At 38.6% G+C, this 22,820-nt stretch overlaps 3 protein-coding genes across 8 annotated transcripts; 1 reads left to right on the top strand and 2 right to left on the bottom strand.

Moving 5' to 3' along the window:
* Positions 1-1,125: 1,125 nt before the first annotated feature.
* Positions 1,126-7,906, top strand: hltf (helicase-like transcription factor). Of its 5 annotated transcripts, none has more exons than XM_079451734.1 (25): positions 1,126-1,359; positions 1,555-1,626; positions 1,714-1,871; positions 2,083-2,249; positions 2,383-2,516; positions 2,609-2,700; positions 2,850-2,921; positions 3,023-3,214; positions 3,298-3,372; positions 3,743-3,791; positions 3,918-4,040; positions 4,135-4,179; positions 4,264-4,359; positions 4,439-4,530; positions 4,615-4,758; positions 4,866-5,004; positions 5,082-5,217; positions 5,365-5,544; positions 5,628-5,740; positions 5,836-6,017; positions 6,104-6,223; positions 6,493-6,605; positions 6,698-6,878; positions 7,006-7,086; positions 7,595-7,906. In XM_079451734.1, exons 2-25 carry the CDS (start codon positions 1,557-1,559, stop codon positions 7,739-7,741), a joined length of 2,901 nt encoding a protein of 966 aa, XP_079307860.1. In that variant the 5' UTR covers positions 1,126-1,359; positions 1,555-1,556; the 3' UTR covers positions 7,742-7,906. The 5 variants fall into 5 exon arrangements, with proteins under 5 accessions (XP_079307860.1, XP_079307862.1, XP_079307859.1 ...); XM_079451736.1 differs by having other exon boundaries at positions 1,133-1,348; positions 4,267-4,359; XM_079451733.1 differs by having other exon boundaries at positions 1,133-1,348.
* On the bottom strand, positions 7,775-14,059 carry gyg1a (glycogenin 1a). The gene is made up of 7 exons (XM_079451746.1): positions 13,919-14,059; positions 13,202-13,337; positions 12,906-13,080; positions 12,669-12,831; positions 11,408-11,534; positions 8,989-9,208; positions 7,775-8,800 (listed from the first exon to the last, which is right to left on the bottom strand). The coding sequence occupies exons 1-7, from the start codon at positions 13,923-13,925 to the stop codon at positions 8,633-8,635; spliced, it is 996 nt and encodes a 331-aa protein (XP_079307872.1). The 5' UTR covers positions 13,926-14,059; the 3' UTR covers positions 7,775-8,632.
* Positions 14,060-14,483: 424 nt separating this feature from the next.
* On the bottom strand, positions 14,484-19,640 carry agtr1 (angiotensin II receptor type 1). Of its 2 annotated transcripts, none has more exons than XM_079451745.1 (5): positions 19,595-19,640; positions 19,323-19,386; positions 17,945-18,164; positions 17,586-17,656; positions 14,484-16,540 (listed from the first exon to the last, which is right to left on the bottom strand). In XM_079451745.1, exon 5 carries the CDS (start codon positions 16,494-16,496, stop codon positions 15,420-15,422), a length of 1,077 nt encoding a protein of 358 aa, XP_079307871.1. In that variant the 5' UTR covers positions 16,497-16,540; positions 17,586-17,656; positions 17,945-18,164; positions 19,323-19,386; positions 19,595-19,640; the 3' UTR covers positions 14,484-15,419. The 2 variants fall into 2 exon arrangements, with proteins under 2 accessions (XP_079307871.1, XP_079307870.1); XM_079451744.1 differs by having other exon boundaries at positions 17,945-18,212; positions 19,595-19,622.
* Between the last annotated feature and the right edge of the window lie 3,180 nt (positions 19,641-22,820).

The following is a 22,820-nucleotide window of genomic DNA, read 5'->3' as shown; positions in this document are numbered from 1 at the left end:
TGATGTACCTTTTCCCAAAGCAGGGAAAATATAAAACTACAAAAATCAGAAGTACATACTGTAATGAACTTGTAGTAATTAAAAGGATTTTTTCACACATAAACACTGAAATGACTGACAAACGCACTTGTTAATAGTACAGAGATGAACAAAAATTACATGGGTAGAAATCTGCCTCCTCATTTTTTGAGTCCACCGCACACCACTGGTATGCTGGTATGTATGTATGTATGCTGGTATGTATGTATGTATGTATGTATGTATGTATGTATGTATGTATGTATGTATGTATGCTGGTATGTATGTATGTATGTATGTATGTATGTATGTATGTATCAGTGGTGTGCGGTGGACTTAAAAAATGAGGAGGCAGATTTCTACCCATGTAATTTTTGTTCATCTCTGTACTATTAACAAGTGCGTTTGTCAGTCATTTCAGTGTTTATGTGTGAAAAATTCCTTTTAATTACTACAAGTTCATTACAGTATGTACTTCTGATTTTTGTAGTTTTATATTTTCCCTGCTTTGGGAAAAGGTACATCAACACCACCTTCATCTTCCTCTGGTACTATATTTCCTATATAAGAATTACATCATTAACAGGGCCAGACGGAATCTGCAGACTTTTTTTGTTAATTCTGCGCAGAATTTTTTTCTTAATCTGCCGAATACATACATATGTATGTATGTATGTATGTATGTATGTATGTATGTATGTATGTATGTATGCTGGTATGGTATGTATGTATGTATGTAGTATGTATGTATGTATGTATGTATGTATGTATGTATGTATGTATGTATGTATGTATGTATGTATGTATGTATGTATGTATGTATGTATGTATGTATGTATGTATGTATGTATGTATGTATATATGTATGTATGTATGCATGTATGTATGTATGTATGTATGTATAATGTATGTATGTATGTATGTATGTATGTATGTATGTATGTATGTATGTATGTATGTATGTATGCTGGTATGGTATGTATCTATGTATGTATGTATGTATAATGTATGGTCTTTTTTAATTCAGAACTTACAATAGATGTAAGGTCAGAGAAAATAAATCAAACGTTTTAGCAAAATAAATGTATTATACTGACGTCGACCTCCAGTCACTATTGATTGGTTCACGTGCCAGTGACGTACTGGACGCGCTTTCTGGCGCCGGAAATAAGCGTGTAGTTCAAAACAGCCGCGCGTCGGTGTTATGACAGCCACCGTTATGTTTGACATTTAACTTCACTACAACTAATCTATATAGCGAACTATTCATCGCCGACGTAGCATTGCGATTTGCTCACAGTAAACTCTACAGCATTGAACTCAGTGATCAGTAAGTATTGGGTGAGTGTGGCTAGCTAAGCTGCTAAAGCGATTTAACATAAGTTGATCCGCGTAAACGTGTTTGTTTATTTAAACTTGAGCAGGTTTAATTGTACGTGAACACTACATTTCAATTGTGCTTTTTTACACGTTTGAATGGAGGGTTGGTTTTCTTTATAAAATGATGCTTTAATGCGTATGGTGATCTGTTGGTAGATATGCAGTCAAACTTCAGTCGTTCCTCTGTGCCGCCTCGCACACCGTCGATCAGCGCCTCGCCGAGATACGGTATAAACAAATACACCCTACAGTCGTAAAAAAGATTGTATTTTATACTTTAAATGTTCTCTAATGTATTTTCTTGTCGTTTATTAGCTTACATCGATTTTTTGGATGTGGGCCGTGCTGAGACAATATCCCAAGAAATTGCTAATCTAACAGAAGATGCTGGTCAGGACCTGGAGACGGAGGAGAGCGTTCAGATGGGATATATTCAAGGCACGGTAGTTGGTCTGCGATACTACTCTGGAGTGGTAAGCATGCTTGCATTTATGCGTTTCTCAGTCTGTTCCGCAATCTTATATCTTAGTTATTTAGCACTTGCAAACAACATATGTACAGTCTAGAAACAAGCAGCTGTAGAGATTGCATACTATCATCCAACATAAAGTTGCTTGGGATGGATGGACATTGCAACTCTATTCACTGTTTTAAAGGTTAACAACATTGTGACATCTGCTACAGGTCAACAAGGGAGAGATGGTGTCACTGGTCAGAGACCCGCACAATCCCTATGATAGAAACGCAGTGATGGTTGCCAATGTTTATGGTAGTCAGGTGGGGCACATCAAGAAAGAGCTGGCAGCCGCAATGGCCTATATTATGGACAACAAATTGGCAAGAGTGGAAGGGTAATTTTTATCAATATTTTTGAAGATTTTACTGCCAGTTGATTAGCTCTGTGATAAATAAAATGAGTGTGTGATATCCTAGATAATGATCATCTGGTCAGATTTAGTTGCAATGATTTTAATTTCTTAATAGGATTGTGCCCTATGGGGAGACAAATAAATTTTCTATGCCTGTGAACCTCACTTTCTGGGCCAAAGAGGAAAACAGAGAGGCTGTTCACAACCAGATGAGACGTCATGGTTTCAGACTTGGCACCGACTTCAAAGGTTCACTTATCCATTTGCCACTAGTTAATGATCTTTGACAAACATATGATGCTTTCATGATTCTCATTACTTTATTACTTCGTTCTTTTAAGGAGGCACTGCACAAACATCGTTCGGTAGGGATCCATTAGGATTACTCAAATCATCTTCACAAATATCTGCCATTCCCTTGACTGCAGAAGAGGTAAATTGCATATTTGACTTGTTTGGTATAAGATGTCCAAATATGTCAGAACAGAGAACCACTGATCTTGATTTTTTGATACCGTTTCTAATACTGTCTGCTAAACTGCACTGTATGTACTAAACAACTACTCTGTTACACCACTCCAGCTAAAAAATGCCTTTGACAAGCTCTTTGACGATTTAATGGAGGATAAAACAAGAGAAATGGAACCGGCAGAGGTAAGAGCAGAAACAGATAGAAAACATCAAACTCGCAGCTGTTGTTTTTAGTGTCGCCCATTCATCACACACCATGTGTCTGTTAACGTTTCTCTGTACAGGCAGTGTGCACTCCACTGCTCCCACATCAAAAGCAGGCGCTTGCATGGATGACCTCGCGTGAAAACAGCAGTGATCTGCCTCCTTTCTGGGAGCAGAAGGGTGGCCTTTACTTTAACGTTCTCACTAACTTTGCTGTTAAAGAAAGACCAGAGAAAGTGCTTGGTGGAATTTTGGCTGATGATATGGGGCTGGTGAGTCAAACCAGATGTCCTTTTCTGGTCAGCATGCTGTATTAGCATTCAGTTGTCAATGTTTTTTTTGTCATGTTTTTCAGGGCAAAACCCTCACCACTATTGCTTTAATCGTGTCTAATTTCCATAATGGGAAACCTCTGCCACTGGAGAAATGTGTAAGTTTCTTAAGGAAGTTAGTGGGTTACAGAACTGATAGCTGGAATCTTTGAAGTACTATAGATGAAATTAGTAATAAATTGGCAATGAATAAATATTATATATGAATACAAATAGAACTTAGTGAATATGAACTTGTTTCCGTTGCAGTATTTGTGGTCTGATGAAATACGGAGCACCTTTTCTGTTATTTTGCCTGTTTCTTCAGTTTTAATTGTCTGCAAAAAATTATTAGTTTGCAAAAATGACCATTTTAAACACAGTGAATAGTAACATTCACCATAGTAAATTCAGAAAGACTGGTCTTAGAATTTTGTCTGCAGCTGTATATTTATATATTATATTTAAGTATACAGTTATATATTTCAGGGAGAACCATCTGAACCTTCTACTTCTAGAAGAAGGTCAGCCTCAAGAGGTAAAATATCATGCTTACTTTTATACTATACACACATTTATGTACAAACATTTTAACTGTATGCAGGTGCCTGTAAAGAGCCAAATTCTTACAGAATACTAATATTTTATTAAAACTACATTACAGGGAAAAGTGGAGAAGTATCTGAGGATGTAGTGGAGTCATCCCCTTTGAAAAGATCACTTGTTGATAGGGTGTCTGCTGATACCATTGAGGAAGATGCTGATAAAGATGTACCTCAGAAGAAAGGTTGATTTCACTGTGCCAATGTCAGAAATTTTGCCAATATTACAGCCTAGTTTTGATAACCGTTGATTATGCCACACATTTGTTTTTCTTACAGCAAAAACTACAAAGAAAACGTCAAAAAAGTCTGCTAAAACAAAAGGTACTTTTACTTTCTGTCTCCGTGGGTAAATTGAACTGCCTTAGTTAGTATAAGATGTGACTGTCATTGCTCTGTTTGTCTCAGAAGTGATTTTGCTGGACGACGATGACTTTACTGCCGCTCTGGAATGCAGTTCCACACAAGTCATGCCTCCAAAGAAGAACGTAAAGAAGAGGTCTGGTGAGTGCAACATTTGTTCTGCCCGTTTGTTACTGTATGAGTGTTTTAATTTAAATTAATATATAATAATATGTTATAGGTGCGGATAAGGGCTCCTCTGCAGGTACTGGGGGTTCCGGGGCTAGAGCCACTTTGATTGTATGTCCTCTGTCTGTCCTTAGCAACTGGCTGGTGAGTGTTTACAATGTCAAATCGTTTTATGTTTAAAGACAATCGCCAAACACGTTCTGTCTTTTGTGTTTTATATCTGCCCAGGATCAGTTTGAGCAACATCTGCGAGTTGATGTCACTTTGAACGTGTATCTGTACTATGGTGCTGAACGCAACAGATCGGTCAGCCTTCTGGCTAGTCAAGATGTGGTTCTCACGACATACACTGTTCTTTCATCAGACTTTGGAGTGAGTGGATGTAGAACCATTGTAAATTCACACGGCATAACATGTATAGCATTGGATAAATAGTTAATGTAAAGAAGCATTCAAACTCAAGTGATTTCAAATCTCAGAACAAGGCCAGCAGTCCTCTGCACAGAGTAAACTGGCTCCGAGTGGTTCTGGATGAGGGTCACGTCGTGAGAAACCCCAGCGCCCTTCAAAGCAAAGCTGTCCTAGAGCTCCAATCAGAGCGCAGATGGATCCTATCTGGTTCGTTCATACTATAAAAAAACCAAGGGAAGGATTATTGGTCTGTGTGTCTGTAAATCTGTTATATTCCCATTTAGGAACGCCTATTCAAAACTCCTTGAAGGATCTTTATATGCTTCTATCCTTCTTGAAGCTGAAGCCTTTTGATGTGAAGGAGTGGTGGAACAGAATTATCCAGAGACCTGTAACCATGGGCGACAGAGTTGGACTACAGTATGTTAACAATAACACTCCATATGTGAATAAATCTGAACAGATTTGGTTCTCAAAACTTGAAATCTAGCGGTTGACATTTTCGGATCCCATTCATCCCATCATTTCCAGCTTGAGGAAAAATATCATTGCTGTTTATGTTTTCAGGAACCTGCAGGCTCTGGTCAAGGGGATCACACTGAGACGCTCTAAGACCAGTAAGGTGGCTGGTCGCACGGTGGTGCAGTTACCTGAGAGGAGAGTGTTTGTGCAGCATGTGACTCTTTCTGAAGAGGAGAGGGAGGAGTATGAACAGGCCAAGACTGAGGGCAGGAACATCATCGGCAGGTGGGCATCATGTTTTCACCCATTTCAGATGTGAGGGGCAACGCAATTACATAAAATCAGAAAACATATTTTTGACTTTGCAGGTATTTCCAAGATGGGAACCTTATGACTAACTATGCTGATGTGTTGGCCATTCTGGTTCGTCTGAGGCAGTATTGTTGTCATCCTAGTCTTGTCGGAAAATATACAGGGGCAGGTACTGTATGCACATAGATTATTCAAATATCTATGACTAATTTTATGTTAAATGCCACACATAATACCATTTTATTGATCTTGCCGTGGCATTAGCAGATCCCATGAACCCCAGTGAGCTTCGGGAACGACTCATCAATAAGATTACATTGGTGCTGAATTCTGGCTCAGATGAGGAGTGCGCTATCTGTTTAGACTCTCTGCGCCAACCCGTTATTACATACTGCGCTCACGTCTTCTGCAGGCCCTGCATCTGTGAGGTCATACGCTCAGAAAAGGTGAGCATTACGGCTGCTTGTCAGTGGTATCCATGAAGACTCAAGTGAGTTGTCATTCCTGAACTCTGTTTATTTTTGTTTCATAGGAGCAGGCCAAATGTCCACTGTGTCGTGCTCAGATCAAGACTAAAGAGTTAGTTGAGTATCCTGAAGAAGAGGTGGAGACTGGATCAGTCACTGGGGAGAAGTGGCGATCAAGTTCAAAAGTGATTGACACTTTTTTGTCATTTTGGTTTTTTGTTTTGTTACTGGTTCAGACATCTGTTCTGAATACATTTCAAAGATGCAATGCAATGAACCGTTACAAATGTTTCCTCGATAATGACAAGTTCTGACTTATGGAAATGTATTGTCAGTTAATTTTTTTGTATGCGTAAATATGCAGTGAGATAGATTGAGACACTATTCGTTTCTTGTATTAAAGATAATTGTGATTCATTATGAACTGCCATCTAAAGTATTTTTCTCTTCACAGGTGGATGCTTTGATGACCAACCTGTTGAAGCTCCGTAATGAAGATCCCACTGTGAAGAGTCTGGTGGTCTCTCAGTTTACAAAGTTTCTAGATGTTTTAGAGGTTCCTTTGAGGTACAAGTTGAAGTTATTCAATGCAGAACGTACAAAATATTTAATATTGAAGCCATTAGTGATTTGTGTACTAATACCAGCAAAATCTGCAGGGAATATGGATTTTCTTTTACACGTCTGGACGGCACTATGACTCAAAAGGCCAGAGCAAAGGCCATTCGGGACTTGCAAGATTCTTCTCCTGGAAGTCCCACCATCATGTTACTGTCACTCAAAGCTGGAGGGGTGGGGCTTAATCTGACCTCAGCGTCCCGTGTCTTCCTGATGGATCCAGTGAGTGAAGCACTCCGAGCTGTATTTTATGTCAACCAATGGGTAGCAGTATCGTCATTATATAGATATTTCTTGCTGCTGCACTATATACACAGAACATGTCGAGTATGTTTTAACTATGTTCCAGGCCTGGAATCCTGCAGCAGAAGATCAGTGTGTGGACAGATGTCATAGACTAGGCCAGAGAAGAGATGTGGTGATCACGAAGGTAAGTCTTTGGTTTATTCCATGGCAGCAACACAGAGGAATGTTAGCAGCTGATCCCAATAGCTATTATTACACGCTTGCCATTTTTCTCAGTTGTAAACACACTGTGATGACAGAGAGAAGCCTTATTACTTCAAGCGCAACATTGTTTTTAAATATGTATGGGTTAATAGTGCATCAGCAACTTTACAGTCTTTAACGTGACAAGATTTACAATTTTGATTGATCTTTATTTCAAAGCTGTATGATTTTCTTCTACAGAACACAAAGATATTTCTAAAATGTTGGTAACCAAAAACAGGTTATACCCATGGACTTGGGCATTGGTTTTATGTCCATACGGTACAAGTTAATAGGTACTGTCATTGATCAAGTAACCAGCATTCTTCAAAATGTCTTGTGTTCTGCAGAATAAACGTACACAGGTTTGAAATGACGACAGAATTTAATTTGGGTAAGCAATCGCTTTAATGATAACCAATTAAAGATCTTAATTCCTCCTGTTGCAGTTTATTGTAAAAGATTCAGTGGAGGAGACCATGGTGACGATTCAGAAGAAGAAGCAGGAGCTTGTGGAGAAGGCTTTTGGAACAAAAACCCCACAGGACCAAAAACAGTCACGAATCGATGATATCCGTGCCCTCATGGAGATTTAGTCTAACCTGGGTGTTTACATTATCAACCAGTTTGATTACTGACAGTTTATTTCAGATACAGTGCCTAGTCCGATTCAGACATTTTTCCATGCACAGTTAACCAGTTGTTCAAAGCATTTTCATTTTTGCTTAATGCTGTTTGTGATTAAACTTTTTCATTACAGTAAATAAAGATTTACATTACTTGTTCTTTATTTAAGATATTGCAGGTGAAGGGCAGAGCTACAGGAAGGTTAAACGTTCAGTTGTGACAGCTGCAGAAACCGTTAACAATAGTACAAGGAGGAACCAAGTCTAGCAAAAGAATTGCTGCCATAACCTTGGAACAGGGAGTGACTGCCCAGCAAGCGAGCGTGGAGTGACCTTGGTTTAAACAATACGAGTTACCGATGTATATCACAGCTAGAATAGTGACGGTTCACGAGAGTCAGCCGTATACAAAACATCTTGTAAGCACTAACATTGAGAAGGTCATCAGCGGCTTAATATTGAAAGTAAAGTGATGAGCTGTATACTAGCAGTGTTAAACACATTTACAAGGTTTGGCATTTTTTGCTGTATGATTTTCTCCTACAGTTTCTGATCCCCACTGACACAAGACAATTTTATTCTTGGACAGTTCCTAAATTACAGTACCTAAACAAAAACATGTAACTTGAGAGACATGTTGCTTGCCTGGTGTTACCTCAGGAAACGAGGCAAAATGTGGATACACAGAATTACACAAAACATCGTTATAACGGTTGCAATCTCAAGGTAAGAGTTGAATGGTTGAGCTGCATAGACAACTGAAACTTGTATAAATGTTCTGTATTTTAAGTGTTTGTAATGTTATGCCCTGTACATACCCCAGTACAAAACTAAATCTTATGATTTACTGCGGAGTGCACCTCACTTTAGGAAGGAATCTAATCTTTTCTCAATGTTGTCAAAAGAGTCCACTCCCATGTAGTCAGCTTGGCCCTGCTCCCACTGCTGTTTCCGCTCCTGAGACGACATCGGAGGCGGAGGGGGATGATGGGATCTATGCACCGGAGCCACATCTTCGTGAATATTACTCTGAAAGGAAAAGCAGACAAATCAGAACATGTACTGGAGCCCTGAGTAAAACATTTCCATTCTTTATTGTAGCAAAAATTTATTCAGTATACACAGGACAAGCTGTCCAAAAGCAGCTTCACATACAACAGAAGCCAAAAATAATTTTCAGTTTAAATCTTAGTCAATTCAGTTCAAATGCTTCTCACCTCTGTGCAACCAGAATGGAAGGACTGGTCACCATATTCCTCTTTCATCTGGGGCAAAACGAAGGAAGAGAATAGCTCCCACCACTGAAGCAAGAAGTTGGGGTGCAGGTCAGAAGCATCCTGGGACTGTCCTTTTACGGTTTTGCGCGTCGTATCGTAACTATAGTCCCACGGTTTGACTTTGCCAAGGAAATGAACTACCTTGGCATCATGGCCATATCTGGGGGCAACAATAATGGAAGAAAAGGCATTCAAATGACATCTATTCAGCAATCCCAAACAGACTAATTTTTAACACAAACCATTTAAATGTTAACTATAAAGTGAACTGGTAAAATGCTCCAAAAAAGATGCCCGTTACCTTGTTGCACGCAGGAACAAATAGTCCATTATGATTCAGATACACTACCGTTGCTAACGGAAAACAGATCACATAACAGACAAACACACATTTAAACTGTAAAGGCCTTACAAGGCCTCTGAAAATAGTGGGGCTATTTTAAGTATTTGTTGGAAGTTGAGGTGCAAGGCCAAGAACAGAAAGGATTTCTGATGTAGTTTACATCTCTGGTTACAACGGGTCACCGCGTGATCAGGCTTTGAATTGACCTTGGCAATGAAGTGACGACTGCTGCATGTAAATTCAACTGTAATACTAAAAGACCATATGCAGACAACATCGTAAAAGTCCCCTTGTGGTTGAGAATTTTCACAAGAAACACTTTAAATATGTTATTGTGATTATATTGATGTATTAGTTAAGGGATACAATTATTTTAGCAGTCTTAAAATGGCTTGAATGTAACGACCACTTAAGTATACACTGTGACATGAATATGCAAATTAGCCCCACCTCCACTCAATCGCACTGGGCAGTTCCGACTACTAAAACTAGAAGTGTAGTGTAAAGGTGAAACTGAAAATGAAACAGCGGATGCAGCAGTCCGGCTTTCGTTTAAACCAGAATCTTTGCACCATCTTTACACATTTATGCTTCAAACTGCTGATCCACAGGGGTCAAATGAGTTAGGACTCATGACACTGCCAAAACGAATATTATGGTCTTAGATGTAATACAATGTGCACACACTAATTAAGGTTAAAAAAACCACTGCATTTTCCACATACCGTGCATGTTTGCATTTCCTCTTTGCCCCGCGGATTGTTTACAAAGGTCATTGCTCTCACAAGCGAGGCCTGCTTGACCAAATACTGCAAGCATATTCAGAACATCAAGTTCCAAAGCAATTGTACTGAAAGGTGAAAAGTAATTCGAGCCCAAATCGGATCCAGAAGATGATCAAGCTGATACATCAACTTTGCCAGCGCCAAGAATAGGATATGAAGGATTGTTAAGGTTTTATAAAAAAAAAGTCAGTCAACTATAGCAAACCGTTTTATATACACACCGTTATAAAGACTATCAACAAACAACCATATACTCATACAGAGTTTGTAATGGGAGCGCGTCTCACAGCAGGGTATGGTTACATAAGTGCGCTTTGGCCCTTCTTGATCAACCACTGTTACATCTCAAATCCCACAATAACACTATTATGAACACGACATTTGTTGCCTGTAGTTGGAACATTATTAGGACTCCTGTTGTCTTTTCACGATGTGTACGTGTGTGTCTGCATTTGCAGATCACACAAAGAAACTTGTGCTACAAACACACAAACTCAACTGGTGTAAGTCTGTAATGGTCTTTTACAATGAAAATATACTAACAGGCTTAGACTCTGATGCGCCAGACTTTCCTCGCAAAGTTATAAAAGTTTTTAAACAAAAGCTTTCATGCACAGCCTCCCTTGATCTCTCCCAGGTTTGTGAAACAATCATCCGTGAAATACGCTGCACACACTTGAATTGTACGGTTCTGGAACAGTAATGTAAAAAAAGGTAACCATTCGTTTTTAGTTGTCTCATCTTCTAGAAGGGTAAACAAAAAGACTATTTGCAACGAAACACAGCATCTCCACAACATGGCTGCTGCGGTGACGTCGACACTGACTTACAAGTATGCTCACCTTACTTGCATATACTTTTGGGCGGTCTTAGTCAAATCATATCACGAAATGACACACATTTGTGGGTTGTGGTTACACGTGGCGTTTCAGGCAGGTCTGGGAGAGCATGCGCTTTTAGATAGAATGCAGCTTTAATTTTTCAATTTTTTACGAGTCTTATACATGCATGGGCAACTTATAACACACAAAAGGCACAGAAAAACAGGTTGATCCCTTTAAATGGTCTTTCGTAAACTGACATCCAGGTGAGTGAATTATAATGAAAATTTAAATTTTAAAGTAAACTTATCCTTTAAAGCACATTAAAACTTGATTTTCACCATAGGGGTCTTTAAACAAGAGCGAGTATTACATATACTATCAAAACCATGATCCAGGCACACACTCACTGTTTGAATGCTGGGAGATAGGTGTAGATGGCAATGCTGCTGAGGTTGTAGATAAAAGGAAGGTGTTTTGAAATATCGGCTGTTGCCCAATCACTGAAGAAGCTGTTGAGAACACCCTGATCTCCACCTGACAGCGCACACACACACGACAAACAAAGGTCAATAAAATACAAAGCACAGAATTTCAGGCGATCAGCAGTACAAGATATATGAAACGCACATGATATGCATACCTCTCACCAAAGCATTCAATGTACAAACAAATTTAAACTGATAAAAAGTACCAATAAAATGAATTCGCAAGAAATTACATGGATTACAAACAGCCCTAGTATCATTACATAATGTATGTCACTATTGTAAGTAAACACTCACTTAACAAATGGACGCTCACATCCAGATCTTTGCACAGTGTCAGAGTTAAGCAAACACCGGGGAATGTGGACAGGGAAAGTCCAGCTGGGTTCAGATAATCACTGAACATGTGAATGGTACACATGAAAAGCACAAGATTATACTTTTGTCATAAGTATAATCTTGTGCTTTTCATGTCATGAGCATGAACACGTTCAGCCAGAATCTAGACACTGGCAAACGTTCAGATACCTCTATAGCATTCAGAGACTGTATAGCATAAGGTCACAGGACTTAATCACACCACAAGAACTCAATACCCTCTGTACATTGTGCCACATATAAATGGACAGCTAACAAACATGAAACACGCATGCTCCTTTAACCAATCACTACTCTGAAGAAATGCAATAACTAATTCCCGTTTAAACAGGAATCTGGGTGTATGTAAATATATACATGTAGAGAAAGACATACACATTTGTATATATCAGTAAAACAACAATTTGAGTTATAGGGTCAAAGGTACATTTCAATACAATTCACTGAATGGAGTCTCTCAGATTTGGAGAGGCCTTTATTTATTTTTGCCCACACAGAGCTCAGAAATAACTCTAGTCTGCGGGATACATCCAAAAATAAGAAATTCCACAGAGCTTTCTTGAGTTCAATCAACATACGCCTGATAAAGAACATCGTCATGGCCATGTATAACTCTAGCAAGCTTGTGCAGTTATTTCCCAGACCGCATTGACAAGATGTGTTGCGAAACACGTAAACCGTCCCACAGCGTCCAAAACATCTGCACTTTGCAAATCTCCATTCAATGATCAGAAACACAAAAATACCCCCATCACCAGAGCGCTTTCACCAAAAAATCATCAACTGACCAAACGGTGTCACTCACCATCAAAACTGCCATTTTCTGAACAAGCTGTAATAAGCTTCTCATGAGTCTCATTGGAGGGACGGAAGACAAACACACCAGAGTTGAAGCAGTCAGGCCAGCCGGGGTCTGGTGCAGCAGAAAGCTCCTCTCTTTCAAACAATTCATCTATGTTAGACAAAACCTGTTGACGGCAGAGAAAACCATGAGATCACAGAAATAAACAAATGACGACCAGCACTGAGACACAACACTCACTAGAGTATCTGCATCCATAAACACGCATTTGGAGTATTCAGTAAGAGTCCAGCAGTGGAGTTTTGTAAACGTGACGCCCAAGTCGGGTCTCTTCATCATGGCCAAGTGTGCAGCATCCCCACTGTCCAGCAGGTCCACCAGCCTGACCTCATCATACAGCTTACAAAGCACAGCTCTGCAATATAACACAGACAATGGCAGCTCTATAGATCACATTTCAGCAGCATGGACAAAAACAATATATCTGAAACGGCACAAAAAAACAACAGAAAGACTAAATATAACAAACAAGTTACCTGGTGGGTTCTGACAAATGGGGGCCGATCAGGGCAACTAATTTCTTGGTTGTTTTGTGATTCCTCAAGGACTGGCCAAGTACCATTGCTCCTTTGGCATAGTTGTCAGTTGTTGCAAGTGTTACAAAAGCCTGGTCTGCATTAAACAAAATCAATGCGTAAGTCTAATACTTTAAACCTGTTTAAGGTTATAATGTAGTTGTATTACTTCACTTAGTAAAATAAGTATGTGCCTTGCTAGTAAGAAACGAGAGCCAACGGTCGTCTTAGAACAGAAAGATTACACAGAGATGCGATTTTCATGCCGATGTTCTTTGGAATAAACATGACACATCTAGTAACGTTATAACCCCATCAAGCGTAAAGCAATATGCGCCGCGTTTCGCTGTGTAATAGAGAGTTTGCTGTGCACGCAGATGAACCGCAGTAGCTGTGCGGCGGATATTTTGTATCAAACAAACAACTACTGCGCATGAGAAGTCAACAGGCCCTGGCCGCAGTTTCTATGGTCCTGACAGCCTAAATTACCGCGAGTTAAAATGCCATCTATAATATCCAAAGCCCTGCTACCTCCCAAACAACGCAGCGCGGGTTATATATATACAAATCCCTCGAGTAGCGCAAATTCAATCGCTTTTCAATTCAATCGCCTGTGCATGTCATCGCTTTGCTTGACATGCACAGGCGATATGTGGCGGTCAATAGGAAGTTGCTTACCTGTCATGGTTCGTGTAACACAGCCAGCCCGAGCCAGAAACAAGACCGCTGAGAAATGACAAGAGAGGGTCTGTGTGTTCCCTGGCTGAGAATTTATACTGGTGCGTGTGTTCGACCTCTTGCGGGTATGCGCAGATAGATTGACGTAAGAAATCAAAGTACCGCGAGAGCAAATCGATTTGAAGGTGCTCTCGCGGTACTTTAGGCATCATACGGTGTTTAGTCTGCGCAGTGCTGCGTGAAGTCACACACGCGACGGTCACGTGAAGTCTGACAACAGACACGCCCACCAGAGTTAGCACGACGACACGCACTCTACTTCACAGAGACTACAAAGTGTAGTTATAATTTATAAACTCAGGTTTTCTGATATTAGGCCTATTTGAGATAGTCTAGAAATAGTTATGTTCAATTGTAGTGTAAAAAAAACGTTCGCTTCATGCTTTCATTCATAAGTCGTGTAGTCGTGTAGTCGTTTTCGTGCCCCATTTGTAACGTTACACTTCCTTTTATTACGATGTCATCCAGTTACAAATAAAGTCTCACATTGCGTCAGTCGCTCTTTATGTAGAAATTCGAGTTTTATTTCGAAATTCAAGCAAGCAACATTGTTTTAATGCATTTTCCGGACAAAATTTCACCACAGTATATAATTGCCTTGCCTAAATAATTGACGTCTAAAAAAATAAACATTACTTAGCTATTACACATATTTCAGAACTTCTCAAAGTGGTGGAAATATACATGTTATGCTAAAGGACACTAACCATGTCAGTACTTACACATCATGTTATCATGGAGAGTCAATAAAGAGTCCCGTTTGGGGTAAAATACACTGTAAAAAAGTACATTCTGCAGTAACATAAAATGAGAGAAAAATAACAAATCACGTTTTACACAGACAAGCTTTATTATCTAGTAATCTGAAAAGTGCCATATAGGGCCTACATGCTTTTCTCATAGTTGCAATGGTAGTGTAATAAGTTTTGTAGATTTATACAAAGGTTCTACATTAACTAGCATATCAATAATGTAATGTTTGCTCAAAATTTACACTTTTCACTGAGCTCACTATACACAGAATAAAACAAGTTTCTGTTGCTTCACTGCAATAAAATACAACCTTCATGGGTTCAATATTTTACGGAATGCACACGGTGATAAAACATTACGGCTGCCAACACAGTTCAACAAATTCAACTTTTGTTTTAAAAATGTTTTTACCAAAAGAAGAACTAAAAAAATTTACCAAAGAAGAACTAAATGTTATAGTATTGTTCGGCATTAGTTCATTCTAACTAAAATAGTTAACTAACAGAACCTTATTGTAAAATGTGTAATGTTAATGCTCAAATGTACTGTAAATGTATAGTAACATAACAAAGAATCACAATATAGTGTTCCCGTTCCAGACACAACAGTCATTTATAGGGACAGACTTAAATCTTCTCTTTGAGCCAACAGTATCAGATGCTTTATTGGTTATAAATGTTTGCTTTGATCACGTGGCTTGAGACAGCGAGGACGTTTTAACAACAGAGAGGTGAACTGACTCTGAGTTTCGATACGAGATAGAGCTCATCTTGGTACTGAGTGTGGAATGAGTGGCAACCGACTTCGGGGAGCATCTCCTCAGCTTCAGCAAGCTCCTGCGGAAATTCTTCCCAACAAACCCGTACACAATTGGGTTCATACAGCTGTTGAAAAAGGCAATACAAATGGTAAAAGGCAATCCAGTATCAACGACCTCGATGACATCACAGCTGGTGATCACTTTGATGGTGATTAGCATGTTCATAAAGTTAAAGATCTGATGTGGTGCCCAGCAGAGGAAAAATGACAGCACTGCAGCGGTCAGCATGCTCAACACTTCATCCCTGTTCGACTTTGAGTTCTTCTGAATGTTCCTCGCTTTGAGAAGAGCCCGACCAATCAGACAGTAGCACGTGAGGATGATGGTGATGGGCAGAAGGAACCCGAGCACACCCTTCATCAGACTGAGAGCAGCTAACACATTGCGAAGCTCTTCCTTGTCCAGGATGCCACATACAGTTACATTGCTATGCTGGATAAAGTGTGTCCTCCGTATAGCAGCGGTGGGCAGGCTCAGAAACAAAGCCACTACCCAAACTAAGACGCACGTCACATGGCCGTAGACCACCGTGCGGCACTGTCTGGACTGAACTGGGTGTACTATGGCAAGATAGCGATCAATGCTGAGAGCAGTTAGGAGAAAAATGCTGGTATATAGATTAAAAAGTGCCATACCCGCGATTGCTTTACATAAGAAGCTTCCAAAAGGCCACTGGTAGCCTGTGGCGGTGTATATGGCCCAAATGGGCAGGGTGAGGAGGAAAGTCAGGTCTGAGATCGCAAGGTTCAAAACAAATATGTTGGAAACGGTTTTTAGTTTTAAACAGAAGTAGATGACAGCCACCACCATGCTGTTTCCTACTATTCCGATAATAAAGTTGCAGCTGTACACCACCGGAATAAATGTGAAGATAAAATCGTGGCTCCCAGTCATGTTACATGCAAGATCAAGGCCCATGGGAGGGGCGGTCGTAAAGTTTTCCATATTGTATGTTTTACAGCCAGCAGAGCTTCATCACAAAAGGAGCCCTAAAAGTGGATGAAGAAGGTTAGTAAAACTAGGTGCAATACTTACAACAAACACCAGATGTCGCTCTGCTCATGTTATTAAAGAGCTTGATGAGCATGGAAAGCCTACAAAGACAATTAGTTACTAATCAAATCTTCAAAAGTTATAGTTAATAATATTTTTAACTTGATCTGTTATATCTGAACTGTTTAATGCTGTTTAAAACCCCAAAACTATTTAAACCTATACGTTTTTTTATTGTAAATTATATTTAAAGTTTTAGAATGCATTTAAGCTGGAGTGGACTCTTAAAAGTGTGTATAAAATCTGATGGTCCATGTTTTGCCAGCATGATTTAAGATAAAAGAAAATCTGACAAAACGGTTAACAATGTCAATGTAACTTTTTTAATTGGCGAGCTAGAAATGTTCAGAATCTTAATTAGTTTAATGTGGACTGAAATTTAACCGTGAGAACATAGGCTGGTGATTCAATTATAACTACTTCCATAACTTTACAATTGAAAAGAGTTTGAAAAGACCAGGCTGCCTCTCTTGGGTGAATATCTGCCTTCAATAGGTCAAAGATTTGTTTATACAGTAGCCGATCTCTTATGACCACTGGATTCTCACCATTGAAGTAAATGTACAAAAGCTTTTTTATTTTGCTAGAAGCTTTAAATTCATTAGTTTTATCACAAAAAATATTTGTTTAAGCAGATGAAGGAGTGGAGATACCAAAGGAAGCCAGCAACCAATAACAGCAACATTGCATTGCAAGGTTCATGTGTTTTGAATATCACTCCATCTAAGAATCCTATTTGAATACGCTTATCAGACATCCGGTGTTGTTTAGGAAGTGATTTCTGATCAGAATACTGTAATTAGTCATGTTTATAAGGGACATGTTTTTGTTTTCATTTATTCTTATTTTGACAATCTAATACAAATCTATGGACTCCCTAAAAACATGGATATGACTAACCCCATTTCAAAGAAGAATGGAGGAAACATTTATGCCTTCAAATATAAATGTCACAAATATAAAATTTAAGATTCCACTTACCTTGACAGCGAATCTTAACGTCACATAAACTAGCGTGTGATATCAGTGGTGGGTTAGTGGCTGGAGAGAAGCTGCACATGGCCAGACAAACAAACAGAGAAAACACATTAGATGCTCCTTGATAGTGAAAACATTTTCTATTAAAGTACTTGTTCACTGTTTGTTTCCTGAGGTTATATTCTTTACATTTTTTACTAATTCTCAAAACAAATATAATAAAAAATAGAGTTTCTTAAAATAGCAAGTTCTCTGCTGAGGTTAAAGACAATCTTTTTTCATTTTAAGTTAAGCTTAGGCTTGATTAAATGTTAACATTTAAAATATAGATGCGAATGTAATACAACTTTTTTTCTTTTTACCTTGTAAAATGTAACATCCAGTCTGCGAAGTCTTTCAAAAAAAATTAGTGTGTGGTTTTAAAAGATCTGCTGTGATGTGTGCCCAGTACTTCAGCGCCCCTTTTATGCCTCTCCTATAGTCCTACAACTAAGCCAGAGTTTCACTGCAAGGGCTGTACTGTCGCGGCCGGATACATCCATGGTCATGAGAGCAAGGGTGGGGGGCATATAGAGAGAGACCCTTGAGGGCACAGACAGATTTTCCCATCGTTTATTTGGTCACCTTTTTCTGTTGAACAAAAATACACAATGTTCTGCTCTGACGATTGTAAATGTCCTCTTGTAATGGATTGTTTAAGACTAAAAGCTTTTACTTAATTGGCATAAAACAAATTGCTTAATTATCCTCTAATATCCAAAACGGCTAGTAAATCTGTCTGTGCCCTCAAGGGCCAAAAAAGGGAAAAACACTTTCTAATAATTAAGAATGTTACAATATTTCTGTTGAGAATGAAACAATATTTCTGTTGAGAACGAAACAATATTTCTGTTGAGAACGAAACAATATTTCTGTGGAGAAGGAAACAATATTTCATTTAGGCACTTTCATTAGACAGCAGGTTGAACATATTGGACATTATGTCAATGATGAGAGAGACGAGGCAGAGTAAGAGAGGCTTCACTACTGTAAGCTCAGAAAAATAAAAACAGATGCCGTTTGTTATTAAATAATATGTAATTTTAATATATGCAATGTATTAGTATGAACATTTTTGCCAATCTCTCCTAACCCTGACTTTAAAATGACACATCTTAAAACTGCTATGTCTTTCCTTCTTTTCTTCCCTTTTTTTGAGGGGGCCACTGGGAACATGGGTTTGTTTTACTGTGAGCTCCCAAGGGCAATTCCATCTGCTTCATCAATTTGGTTGTTGGTCTTTCATCTTTTTTATAAAAATGTAATCAAAACCGCTAGGTTTTTACACTAAAAGACTTGAAAACCATCTGGATGTGATGTCATACTGTAAAGAAATTCTTTAAAATATCACAACAGGATCTGGTCATGCCTATAAAACATCCATTTTGTATTTTTATGACATGGAAACATTTGACATTTAACACACATTTGACATTTATGCATGCACAAGCATAAATAATACCAAAGAAACTATACAATACATAATTTACACTATATCGAATAGGTCATTAGTAACACATAACAGTATAGAGAATGGCATTTTCCGTTGTTTTTTAACAATAAATATTGTTTTTCCCTGATACATGGTCTGAGTCAGAGACAGAGAGTGTGGTTCATAAATCTCATGGTAAACGGATTACTTGCTGCGCCATCAATAGGAAGCTAATTCAATACTCTCATAAACTCAAAAGTTAATGTTACCTTCAGGGAGTAGTGTCGATGCTGATGTCCCTTCTTTGCCATTTCCAATGATATTTGTAATACACTGTTTGTTTGGGGTAAATGTTAAAGAGCAACATATCTATTAATAATCTGCTAAATATCGGATTTGGAAATACTTAATGTAGGAAATAATACAATTAATAACAGGCACATAAACATGCCTTTTGGTAAGCTTCCGAGGATTTTAAATATAGAAACTAGACTCATATGTGTTTTTAAAGGCAGAATTTAATGAACTGTGCAAAACTCACAGCTCGGATTCCCATGCAGTTTTACCCCAGAGAGCGCTGTATTCTGTGGACAGTTAAATCAACATGACAATCTCAAGGCTATAAGCAAAAACCAAACACACCAAAAACCCCTCAGGGAGTTTTTCATTTTGTTTGCATATATTCAAGATTTCCCCGTTGTCTCACAAAAACAGCTGATGGAACTCATAAACCAGATATGTTGAATAAGACATAATATAGAATTTTTACCCTGCTATGTTATGATAAATCACATAAGTAAAATGTAGATATAGGGCCAATCACCCATTAAATAATTAAAGATAGATGCAATGAGACAATTGTTCATACAGCTCTTAATTAATTTGGTCTTGGAAAAAGGATAATAGAAAAAAAACAGCTTAGCTGTTTTCCTCACTGCCAGGATACGAGTTTAAAAAAAATTATGTTTAGGATATCTGCCACATGACTAAGTCTCTGGGTTCTAACTTCTCCCCTCGACTGTCACTGCTGATGCGAGTCACATACATACGAACAACATCCTGAATAAAACTAGCATTAGCTTCACAGTACAGGAAACATAAACGCTGTCACCGTGGAATAAGGACAAAGTGTTTCTAGGTACACAACATAAAATCTAATGCATGACTTGGCCCACCACTGAATTATCTGATTATTGTTTTGGCTGGATGCTGCAACAGGCCTTCCCCTCATGCAGTCTCTATTAACAAGTACACGAGTTTGATCTGGAGGACTGCTCTTAACTATCAGACATAAACTCAACACTTACTGAGGAATCCTGATGAAGAGCAGAACTCTCACCTCACAGTCAGTGATGTGCCCCTGCCCAGAATATCCCCTTCAAGTACATGAGCAATGTAAGGCAATAGCATGCTACAAATATTCATTTTTTATGAACATTTTTTCAAGTCATTATGATTATATTTGCAAAAAAAAAACCTACCCATGGCATTCAGCAAAAATAATATTTGAGCAAAAGTAAAATTTAATTCCAAGAACACCTTTAACCCTATCAAGCAACACGCACTAAACCGAATTAAGGAGGTGTTCTGGATGAAACACAGATATCATGGAAAGACCTCAAAGAACACAAAGACTACAGCTGGATTTGCCCCATTTATTTGTTATTTATGTTCTTTGTATCATTAGTCTTTCATGTAAACATTTTTACCACTTCCCTTTTATTCTGGATTTATTTATATCATTCTTTTTTGTTTGCGGCTTTGAGGAGACTATCAGGGAAGTAACACACATTTCAGCTTCAGCATGCGGAGTAATAAATAAATGCTTTAAGATCACGAGGTCAGTTGTTTACTAATGCAGAGGTCAGATTTGTCATGTTCTCTAAAATCTATTTGAAAACGGAAAGAAGGACATCCCCAGGAAAGCTTAAAATAGCACAAGCACACATTTTATGTATTCAGTCTCAAGGCCCTATCATTGTTAATAATCAAAGTTCAGATTCTAGGAAAAATAAGAATGCATGGGAGTCAGTCATCCACAATAGTTTGGACTGATAGCACAAAAAGATGACCAATGTTTAACTAAAGAACAGTTACAAAATGTTACACAATGTTCTGTATTTATTTATGGACTGTAAAACAGAAGACAATCAGAAATGTATTACCCATACAGTATATATATATGATGGTTTAGGTATAAATTGCAAATAGATATTTCTTGATGTTTAACGTATTTGTTTAGGTTTTTTGCCTGGTTTATAATGGGCTACAACTGTACAGTAAATTTCCCACGGTTTGCCTTACTGTACAGAATCTGCAAAAGGTTAATAAATAGATAAATAATACGGCCATGATTAAGCGTTTAACATAACAGATGTTTACAGTCCACAAACAAAATTACAGCTGGAGCAGATGCCGTCTTTACAGAAAATTCTCTGTCATTGGCGACATTTTTACCGGCAGTGACGGAAAAATCTGAAGGCCATCCGTCATTTTGAAGGATTAGAAAAAGGTCAATTTGTAATTCCCTGTGTGTCATTTCCTTTCATCATTAGAGCGTGATCGTAGGCTATTACCCCTGAACACGATCGCGAAGGGACGTGTGTTTTCCATTCATTAGCTTATATGATGCATCTATCACAGACCCCGCGTGACGTGCAGCCATACCCACAAAGTGCGCAGTGGTGCGGTGTTTAGAGTTTTTCCTTCAGCAAAGCGAAATCTTTTTGGATAAACATTAGCTTGCCTTTCAGCGAGTTAAATGTCTCTCTCGGGGTATTCTCTGTTCAGTGAGCGGCAGAAGCAGCACATTCATGACCAAACTGCAGCTTGTAAGTGAGTGAGTACAAAACACCACTTACTTATTACCACTTTACGCGACCTTGAACCATAGTGAAGGGTTATGAGGTCCACCGAGCCTATCCGTCAAAATGACGGACAATAAAAAAGTCTGGCTCAACCTCTGATCTGGAGTTACAATAGCCCAGTTCAAAAGTCTTGATTCTGCGTGTACTGTGCAATGTTTCAGTGTGATATTCATGAATCTTTTGTTTGATGAAACTATTCACGACACTTCAGTCAAATCCTCTAGGTCCTGTCCTCACTTATCAACAGTGCGTAGAAAAGCTTCTATATTTTGTCCTACGAAATAAATTTAGAATGTGTGTGAGTACAGAAATATCCGTATTTATCAAACGTGCGTACACGGGTCGTACGAACGCACATCCGTTATTAACCATTGTTGTTAAATCCCACATGTTCTTAAGCGCCGTGCTCGTTCACGTTCAAATGTCATTTGCCTTCGGAAACGCCCCCAATGAACCATGTGACGAGACCTCCCTCTATAAAATGCGTGGAAAGAGAGTGCAAATTGTTATAAAAAGGCACTAAAAGCAGCAAAGGCTGAGCACCTCTGTAACCTCATAGAAACCAACAAAAACAACCCAAGGTTTTTATTTAGCACAGTCACTAAATTAACAAATAAACAGACTCCACCTGCCCTGGCTATTCCGCCGCACCTCGGTAGCAATGAATTCATGATATTTTTTACAGAGAAAATCGAAAACATTCGTGACAAAATAGTAAAAACTCAACCTCCAAATCTGTCCTATGAACTAGCACCAACCATCGCTCCAAAAGAAAGGCTACAGCGTTTTTCACCTATAAAACAGGAAGATTTAATTAAACTTATTGCAACATCTAAACCAACAACTTGCTTATTAGACCCCATACCAACTAAATTATTAAAAGAGTTACTACCTGTTGCA

The sequence above is a fragment of the Barbatula barbatula genome, assembly GCF_947034865.1.
Source record: "Barbatula barbatula genome assembly, chromosome: 3".
NCBI lineage: Eukaryota > Metazoa > Chordata > Actinopteri > Cypriniformes > Nemacheilidae > Barbatula > Barbatula barbatula.
The sequence above is the reverse complement of the archived record's forward strand: the minus strand, read 5'-3'. Positions and strand labels throughout refer to the sequence as shown.

Bases quoted from the DNA above. Each gene is read 5' to 3' on its own strand.
- hltf (XM_079451734.1), top strand. From the start codon at position 1,557: ATGCAGTCAAACTTCAGTCGTTCCTCTGTGCCGCCTCGCACACCGTCG. The intron at 3,215-3,297 runs GTGAGTCAAACC...CATGTTTTTCAG, and splicing joins TGGCTGATGATATGGGGCTG to GGCAAAACCCTCACCACTAT. The intron at 4,041-4,134 runs GTTGATTTCACT...TTTTTCTTACAG, and splicing joins AGATGTACCTCAGAAGAAAG to CAAAAACTACAAAGAAAACG.
- gyg1a (XM_079451746.1), bottom strand. The intron at 13,081-13,201 runs GTAACTTGTTTG...GTTATATTGCAG, and splicing joins CATTTGTCAGAACCCACCAG to AGCTGTGCTTTGTAAGCTGT. The intron at 9,209-11,407 runs GTGAGTGTGTGC...TGTTGCCCCCAG, and splicing joins TATCTCCCAGCATTCAAACA to ATATGGCCATGATGCCAAGG.
- agtr1 (XM_079451745.1), bottom strand. From the start codon at position 16,496: ATGGAAAACTTTACGACCGCCCCTCCCATGGGCCTTGATCTTGCATGT.